Genomic DNA, 9,494 nt, shown 5'->3' on the forward strand with positions numbered 1-9,494 from the left:
AAGACCAAAGGTAACTTCTTGTTAACACAGAAGTGCTGTTTTATTAGGTTTCTTAATATGAGAGACATGTTTCAAAGTTACAATATATTTTATATAAAAAAAAAATCCTTCATCCCCTCCCCCCCCCCCCAGCTGAGTTTATGTATCACACTGGGTTGCTGCTATAGCCTTTTAGAAGAATAGTTTTTAAACTACTTTTAAAAAGATTTCAAATGGCCATTCGCCTACCCCAACAATATCACTGAAGGCTAACAAATGATTTAGAGATTTTCATGAGATCCACTTTAAAGAACAGAGATCTTAACTACACCTGGATCCTGCAGTAGCTGCAAGCAGAAGAACATGTCTGTCTCCATTTTCTCACTACACAGTACAGATTCCAGGCTAAATCCTGTCCCTAATTAAGTCAGTACCAAAACTCCAAGTGACTTCAATGGCAGCAAGCTCTGACAATGTAACAGCATCACACGCATTGCATAGAGGAGGGGCGAGGGAAGGCATACAACAAGACATTCCCTGAACCAAATCTTAGACAGGTAAGCCCAGGATTAGCAGCCAGGTACTCACAAGCTCAATGCCATACCAGAATTAGATTGTCTACATAGGTGTTTAAATGGTCAAAGTCAGTTTCCCCATCTGTAATATAGGGATGACACTTGCCAACGTATCAGGAATGCTGAAAGTACTAGCAAGTGTTTGAAAAGAGCTTTGAAGATCAAAATACTTGGCAAGTGCTAATTATTATTCATTGAAAAGACTATTAGTTTTTTCACATCCACTCCTTCCCCAGAGGCTGGAAACACTTATTTATGGCCGTGGCTGCAAAACAACAGAGATTCTGACATGTCTGAAATGATAAAGTGATCTGTTCAAATATTACACAAGTGTGCGCCTGTAGGGTTTCCTAGGAATACTGATTTCAGCAAGTGGTACACAACCAGCACTATGCCCAGGAAACAAAACCATGCTGATTTTAAGTTTCAGAGTAGCAGCCGTGTTAGTCTGTATCCGCAAAAAGAACAGGAGTACTTGTGGAACCTTGGAGGCTAAATAATAAATTAGTTAGCCTCTAAGGTTCCACAAGTACTCCTGTTCTTTGTGGATTTTATGGCCAGTTTTGCCTAAATAAGGAGTTGCTAATAGGCCTTTAAAAAAGGCCTCACACTGTATACCTGATAATGTGATGCAAGGAATTCCCATAGTTAGGTTACATGTAGTTTTACATTAGCATGAGACTTAGTGAGTGTATTTGAACATTGTTGCCTGTATTCTTCCAAGACTGCAAATGCTACGATGACAGCTGATCAACATGGGGACGAAAGTGAAATTAAACATTTTGCAAAGTCAGTTTGACTATTTTCTCTGTCTAGAAAGCAAAACAAACAGTGTTTGTTCATTCACACAGAGGGAAAGGAGATCTCCTAAAAACAGGAATATGTGGTTGTAAACCACTGAAAACAGCAGGAGTAGCATTAACTAGATTTCAGTTGATGTCACTTTGCACAAGATAATTGTTTGAAGCCTCCTGCACTATACTATCTTTTATGTCTGGCATTTTGGGTCTACATCCCAAGTTGGAGCCTCAGTATGTTGAGAGCTGGGAAGGACTATTCTCAAAGACCATTTTCAATCTTTGTAAACAACTTGTGCACATGCACAAGGATAGGCAATAGGCTAGAGAGTAACTTTAAAGTCACTATACATTTCATACTATAGCAAAGGTCAATTTATAAACAAACTGTATCCTCAGAGATGGACCAAAGCCAGAACTGGACACTGCAAATACTCCCAAACCCTAGATCTGACTCCAGAGTCAAAGGTGGTGAACAGACTCCAGAGTCAAAATTCACAGCTTAGAGCCATTTTTACAACCTAGGAATCTTTTAGCTTGATCCATTATAGGTCAGCTCTCAAGACAGATACATGTTTAGGTTCAAGAGCCCTTACAATGCTAAGTCTGAGCCACATCTAAATGTAGGCTAGTTTTCTCTTGTTGATTAGTCAGGTGTCCTGCTGATTGTTGCTGGTTAATGGACCTAATTACATGCCATGATTTTTTTCATTTATCCCTGTAAATTAGCAGGGCTCCCTCATCTGATCTTTCAGATCTTACCATAATGAAGTATTGTTCTGAGCCAAGGGAAGCCCATTACAGAGCACACCTAGGCCAGCACTGCAGTTTTACATTCAATGTCTTTAGTAGACTTTACACCATAATTAAATTATTCCTGAAATCCTAGCTTGACACAATTTGAGTCTGATTCACACTCCCACCTCCGAATATTAGAAGGGAAGGAGATTATGGTAAAGATAGCTCTATAAAGGTGTGTTCCTATCTGAAGGCTTTCAAAAACCTTGAGGGAGGAAGGGTCTAAGAAGAACCCTAAGAAGAACTTTGAAAACTGGTCTAATAACCAGAAAGCAAAATCTAAAGAGAAACTAAGTAAAGATAAGTGGCACAAAGGAGATGAAAAATAGCTAGGGAACAGCTAAACAGAAAAAAAGTAAATAGAAAAAAAAAAGGAGAAAAATGGACAAAAGAAAAAAAGTCAGAAGGAAAGAAGAGAGCTAGAAAGTGAGGCAAACTAAAGTTTAAAAAGCAAGCTAGAATCTAAGTCTCAAATGTAAAACTGAGCAAAGATTAGAAGGCTGAATAAAAACCACATATATGGAAGAGAAACAGACCAGAAATAGCAGGAGAAAGGAAGGTGAAAAATAAGTAGATGCTAGGTTTTGTTTGTTTTATTATTAAATCTTAGTTCCTAGCATCGTTTGACAAGGAAGTTCTGTTTTTACCCATCAGTATTGCCAATCCCAACCATTCAAAAAAAAATCAAGAGTCAAGCCTCAAAAAACCCCCAACAACTTGTGTTCTCTCTCTTTATCTTCTAGCTGTGAAGCTTTTAGGGCACATTGCTTATATTCAAGCTTTTCTCCACAACCATGAAAACTAGAAGCTTACTTAAAAGAATACCACATTGTTTGGCCTGTTAACCAAACTCATAATATTTTTAGAATGTTTAGTATTCCCCACACTTATGGTAATTTGTGTAACTATGAATTAGATTCCCACCATGCTTTTCATTTATGCCACATTTCAGTGCATAAAGCAGGTGAACTGTATAACCTCTATTGTTTGTGTATGCAAAGCCATTTAGAAAGGATACCAAATATAAACTGGGTGCAAGGATAATTGGTATATGTATACCAAGACAAAATTTAGTATTAGGAATAATTGGTGCAGATGCCTTGGTACCCTGAAATTAAGTTATGAAGCCACACAAGAAAAGGGATTAAAGGGTTTGTGTTAGTGAGGTAACACCTGGGGAGTTTTCTATCTATTGTAAACAAGTTGGGCATAAAAAAAAAATTATAAACTCACTTCTACCTTTGGAATAGAAAGGAGCTGCAAATCTGTTTCCCCAATTTGGATAAAGTATTGACCCCTTCTGCATTGTGCTAATCTATCTGATTAATCTACACTAACTGAGACAAGTTATCTAAACTGAACCCTCTTATAAAAGGATAGTTGAGATTACGTGGGAATCTCTTGATTCCATCAGATGAGATTTAAGACACACCAAACATCCTGAGACTCATGATTAAGTAGCAATCATTGGCAACAATGCATTTATTAATCTTTCAAGTTGTATTCATATGGGCAAAGGCTCCAAAGTAAATCAGAAATCCCGCCTACAAATGGAACACTGGGGCCAGCAGAAAAGAGGCAGAAAATCCTTGTAGGGCAGAAGCATAAGATTAGTTTAAACACACCACAAACACACACCCACACACACCCCGGACCCAGTCTTGTGAGGTGCTAGGCACTTTCCTCTCCCACTGAAGACAAAAAAGAAAAGGAGTACTTGTGGCACCTTAGAGGCTAACAAATTTATTTGAGCATAAGCTTTCGTGAGCTACAGCTCACTTCATCGGATGCATCCGATGAAGTGAGCTGTAGCTCACAAAAGCTTATGCTCAAATAAATTTGTTAGCCTCTAAGGTACCACAAGTACTCCTTTTCTTTTTTGCAAATACAGACTAACACGGCTGCTATTCTGAAACCACTGAAGACAGTGAGAGTTGAAGGCCACCAGAGCCTTCCAGGATCTGGGCTACTGCCATGTCAATTTACAGCCCAAAACGTAGCCTTTGTATGAGAGTTTGCTACATGTTTCTATCAGTGGAAATGCCTCCATTTATTATTCTTTTATTTTCTAAAAGACAAAACATTCCTCTGCTGCATGTGTAAGCGAACATAACAGTATCCGGCTATGTCAGAAAGCCATGCTGACCATAAGAGAAATTGACTAATCAGTTTTCATTATCCAAACAGACTTTACAGAGAATGAGCCACCAAAACAAACTAACTAACAAACAAACAAACAAACAAAACAACACACAGAGTTAGGAGTACATTTAAATTTATGGCATTTCAAGTTGAATAATTTAGAAATTGGTAAAAAAAAAAAAATACAGAAACCTGTTTGAAGTTTGTCTGTCTAAGTCGTAACCTGACAGCATCAGTTTGTTAAATGTTTTATAAATGCAGAAGTTATGTTTATGGGGATTGGAGGTTAATGGTAATATAGAGGATAGAAAAGATTTTTTGGATGAGCAAGATTCTGAAATAAATAGTTAAGATTGGAGAAAAATACACTTAACACAATGCATCCCAGATATTTCAATAGTGTGCATCTGAAACAGGAGTCACTGGCGGGGAGGCATCATCCCCTACCCGTTACATGAATCCATACAGTGTCTTTCACTAAATATTAGTCCTCTGTTTTTTCCACCAAACGCATCCGATGAAGTGAGCTGTAGCTCACGAAAGCTTATGCTCTAATAAATTTGTTAGTCTCTAAGGTGCCACAAGTACTCCTTTTCTTTTTACTAAATATTAAAGCTTTCAGATTAATATTCACTTTCCACAGTAATGCAAGACAGACATTTTTTCTGCCCTAAGAAACTACTGTTGGGTTTATTTCACCTCTCAACAATATCCTGGTACATATTCCAGTTTATTTAAGCAAGGAGGAAAATGTCTGCATGTACAGATCCAGCAACTCTGTAGCCAGCATAAATACTTATTTCCCCATGTGTTGCAAGCAAGCAAAGGTAACACCTGACCTTTACAAGGGCCTCAAAGTAGCAGAACTCTTTATCAAAAAGTCTGATGTACAAATTCCTTTTGTAGCAGTCACCATCATATGTAAATAAGTTGAATAGCTGCATAAAGGCAAAGCCAGATGCCTCCATATGATCTAATGACAGGAAGTACTTTCGAGAGAAGGAACTAGACACAGGCTGTCAATACCTTCGTGTGGGAACTAGTTGTTTTGGTTGCTATCGCCCAAGCTGTTGCGCAAGAGATACACTTTACAGGCCAGGAATTTTACAACAGCTTCTCATTTTATAAAAAGGATTTTGATGATAATAAAGTTACTTAGGACAGATCCAGTAACTACAGTCAGGCATGTAGGAAACCCTTTCCATTGGGCAGATGTGGTTCATGGTAATGGGGCATCAGCAACTTAAGTCATACTGACGTCTGAAAGCGTTTTCCTTACTATGGTTATAAGTAACAATTGCTGAAGTTGAAAAACTGGAGAGAAAGTATTTATTTTTACATTTATTTTGTACATTTCAGAGTATGTGTATAGCCAGTTTTGCTGTTTCCTCTGTATATCGTTCACTTAACCAACTGTTTATGTGGGCCTTTCCCACAAGAAAGCAGAAAGACATTTTAAAACGGGGAAACAGAATTGTAAAGCTGTAAAAATTCTCAGGAGGGCTTACTGGCAGGTATAGTACTGACTGTAAAAAGAACAGGAGGACTTGTGGCACCTTAGAGACTAACAAATTTATTTGAGCATAAAGCTTTCGTGAGCTACAGCTCACTTCGTGGGATGCATCGGACAGTCAGAAACTGACTGTTTCGGGATAATGGTGTCCCCGTTTCAGAGTCGGGCAAAACCATAGGCAGCGGAGAACTGTGTCGTGTACACAACTCTGTTCGTTTTACAAGTCCCAAGTCAAGGAAGATGGCCAGGATCACCCTGCTGCTGCTCCACCGCTTCTGGGTCACAGCTGACTCCCCCTGGCAGAACGGACTTATCCCAGCCCCAAGAGATTTCTCAGGTATTTCACAATGAGCCAAGCGACAAGTTTCCCCAACAGAGGCAATCCAACCCTCCTCCCCAAACCTGGGTCCTGCTACAAGAAACACCCTTCAAGTTACAGGGATGGGGCCCAGGGCTGTCATTTGGAGCCAGACGGCCAACAGCAGAAGCTGCGCTGACCCAGGCTCCCCGGCAGCCTATGAAGGCGACACGGGCCATTGGCAGAGCGAGGAGCTCGCGCCTCCAACACGCCACCCAGCGGCTCCCGGCCGGACCCCGCCAGCCGGAGAGGTGCGGGGCCCCCCGTGCGGGCCGGGCGCTCCGCCCCGCACTCACCCCCGCAGGCAGGTGCTGCAAAGCGACGCTCCGGCGCCTCGCCGCCGCCGCCTCCTCCTCCGCGAGCCGCCCCAACGCCGCCGAGAGCCGGGCTCGCTTCCCGCGCCGGTTCCGCCGCCACCACATCCACAGCACCAAGCCCGCCAGCACCCAGCTCGAGCTCAGCCCCAGGGAGCCGGCCAGGTAGACCGGGGCGAGGCAGAAGAGCGCCCGGGCCACGAAGGCGCCGAGCTCCTGGAGGAGCCAGGGCGGCTCCTGCTGCTGCTGCCCGGCGGAGGCGCACGGCGCTGGCCCGCGGGGCTCGCCAGGTGTAGCGGCAGCCGGGGGCTGCATGGCGGCTCGAGCCGAGTCTCCGCAGCGCTCGGCGACGGGCACCCAAAGTCGGCGCAGCTGCTCCGGAGCGGGGCCCCAGCTCCCGCCCGCCTGCTCCACGCGGGCCTCGGCTCTTCAGGCGGGGCGGGAGCCGCTCCCGGTGCGGAGCCCCGGCGGCTCCGCCCCCCCCCCCCCCCGGGCGCGGCGATAGGCGCCGGGTCCGCGGCGGCGGCAAGCGGCGCTCCCTGCCCTCTGCTGCCCCCTGCAGGGGAGCGTCCCGCCGCCTCGGGAGCGGGCTGGGGCAGGTGGCGTCACCTCCCCAGCAAAGGCTGGCGCAAGAGCGGAGCCAGGGCTGCGGAGCTGCGAGCTGGGGCAGGAGAGGGCGGGTTTAAATAAATGAGGCGCTTGGGGAACGGAAGGGATGGGGGCAGGAGAGACCAGGACAGCAGGAGAGGGGGAAGGAGAAAACGAGGGAAGGAGGACAGGGGGAGTCATCGCTGGAGAAAGGGAGACGGTTAGGAGGAAGGAAAGAGTTTGCCTAGGGAAAGGGACATGGGAGGGAGGACGAGCGAAGGATCGCAGGAGGACACGAGGAAAGCAAGAAAAACCTACCTTGGGAAGGAGATTTAATGACTTGGGGAGGGGGGGGGGACATTGAGGTGTAAGAAGCTGGGGCAGAAATACTGGGAAGGGGAGAAAGAGGAGAGAGGCCCAGCTGGCATGATAGGGTCAAGCGGCTAGAGGTGCCCGCCCGGCCTCAGCACCAGATGTAACTGGTACAGGGTGGTGGATGGGCAGCTCCTTCCCCCTTACAGGTTGCAGAGTAGCAGCCGTGTTACTCTGTATTCGCAAAAAGAAAAGGAGGACTTGTGGCACCTTAGAGACTAACACATTTATTTGAGCAAAAGCTTTCGTGAGCTACAGCTCACTTCATCGGATGCATTTGGTGGAAAAAACAGAGGAGAGATTTATATACACACACAGAGAACATGAAACAATGGGTGTTACCATACACACTGTAAGGAGAAAGAAAAGGAGGACTTGTGGCACCTTAGAGACTAACAAGTTTATTAGAGCATAAGCTTTCGTGACCTACAGCTCACTTCATCGGATGCATTACGTGTAGCTCACGAAAGCTTATGCTCTAATAAATTTGTTAGTCTCTAAGGTGCCACAAGTCCTCCTTTTCTTTCTCCTTACAGCGTGTATGGTAACACCCATTGTTTCATGTTCTCTGTGTGTGTATATAAATCTCCCCACTGTATTTTCCACTGAATGCATCGGATGAAGTGAGCTGTAGCTCACGAAAGCTTATGCTCAAATAAATGTGTTAGTCTCTAAGGTGCCACAAGTCCTCCTTGTCTTTTTGCGAATACAGACTAACACGGCTGCTACTCTGAAACCTGTCAGATTCTCATGACAAATCTTTCCCACCTTGACTTAGATTGGTTAATTATTGCTGCTTTAGGGAACCACCTCCGCCTGCTGTGTGGGTCTTACACCTTCCTCTAAGGTACCTAGTGCTGGGCACTGTCAGAGACAGGATACTGGACTAGATGGACCTTGGGTCTGATCCAGTATTGCAGTTCCTATTCCATGTTTTTCAGTTGTCCAGTAATAAAATTCAGTTATGATTGTTCCCCTTTTTAAATACAGAAGGGGGATCAGTTTAAAGCAGTGGTTCTCAACCAGGGGTACACGTAGCCTGGGGGTACACAGAGGTCTTCCAAGGGGTACATCAACTCATCTAGATATTTGCCCAGTTTTACAACAGGCTACATAAAAAGCACTAGCAAAGTCAGTACAAACTAAAATTGCATACAGACAATGACTTGTTTATACTGCTCAATATACTATACATTGAAATGTAAGTACAATATTTATATCCTAATTGATTTATTTTATTATTATATGGTAAAAATAAGAAAGTAGGCAATACTTCAGTAATAGTATGCTGTGACACTTTTGTATTTTTGTGTCTGATTTTACAAGCAAATAGTTTTTAAGTGAGGTGAAACTTGGGGTACGCAAGACAAATCAGACTCCTGAAAGGGATACAGAAGTCTGGAAAGGTTGAGAGCCACTGGTTTAAAGCATAAACAATTCTGTATTTGCTCCTTTTGGAAGCTGCTGATTTTGGAAAAATCAGAGTAAAACTTTTTATCCCCCTCTGATTTTGCTGGGTTTTGGAGAGTTTAGATTTCGCTTGGGACCTCCAGAATTTTTTTTTAAATCAATGCAACCTTAATTCTGTCCCTTTGTGCATATGCATTAGGATATAGTCTTTAGTTATATGATCACGTATTATTGTTTCCTCAGTCAGTATACAGAATGTACTGTGCTGATTGACTCAGTTGAGAATGTGTGGTTTCAGAGTAGCAGCCGTGTTAGTCTGTATCCGCAAAAAGACAAGGAGGACTTGTGGCACCTTAGAGACTAACAAATTTATTTGAGCATAAGCTTTCGTGAGCTTCAGCTCACTTCATTGAATGCATCCAATGAAGTGAGCTGTAGCTCACAAAAGCGTATGCTCAAATACATTTGTTGGTCTCTAAGGTGCCACAAGTCCTCCTTTTCTTTTTGAGAATGTGTGTGAATGATAATGGTTTTTAGGACTCCTGCCTCATCTGTAATGGACAACATAGGACACTCCAAACGAAAAAGCCTGTAATTAAGAAAGTTAACTGTGACTCAGGAGCACTGGGTTTTTTCCTGGGCTCTGCC

At 43.6% G+C, this 9,494-nt stretch overlaps 1 protein-coding gene across 3 annotated transcripts in view; it reads right to left on the minus strand.

Annotated features, from left to right (window-relative positions):
• Positions 1-6,930, minus strand: part of ESYT3 (extended synaptotagmin 3) — a 63,376-nt gene extending 56,446 nt beyond the window's left edge. The window contains exon 1 of one of the 3 annotated variants that reach the window (XM_038420947.2): positions 6,459-6,927. In XM_038420947.2, the coding sequence (XP_038276875.1) occupies positions 6,459-6,791 (333 nt within the window). In that variant the 5' untranslated portion in view covers positions 6,792-6,927. Of the gene's footprint in view, positions 1-6,458 lie in introns of all 3 variants that reach the window. The other 2 variants (XM_038420948.2, XM_038420945.2) reach the window with 2 other exon arrangements.
• Between the last annotated feature and the right edge of the window lie 2,564 nt (positions 6,931-9,494).

The sequence above is a fragment of the Dermochelys coriacea genome, chromosome 11, assembly GCF_009764565.3.
Source record: "Dermochelys coriacea isolate rDerCor1 chromosome 11, rDerCor1.pri.v4, whole genome shotgun sequence".
NCBI lineage: Eukaryota > Metazoa > Chordata > Testudines > Dermochelyidae > Dermochelys > Dermochelys coriacea.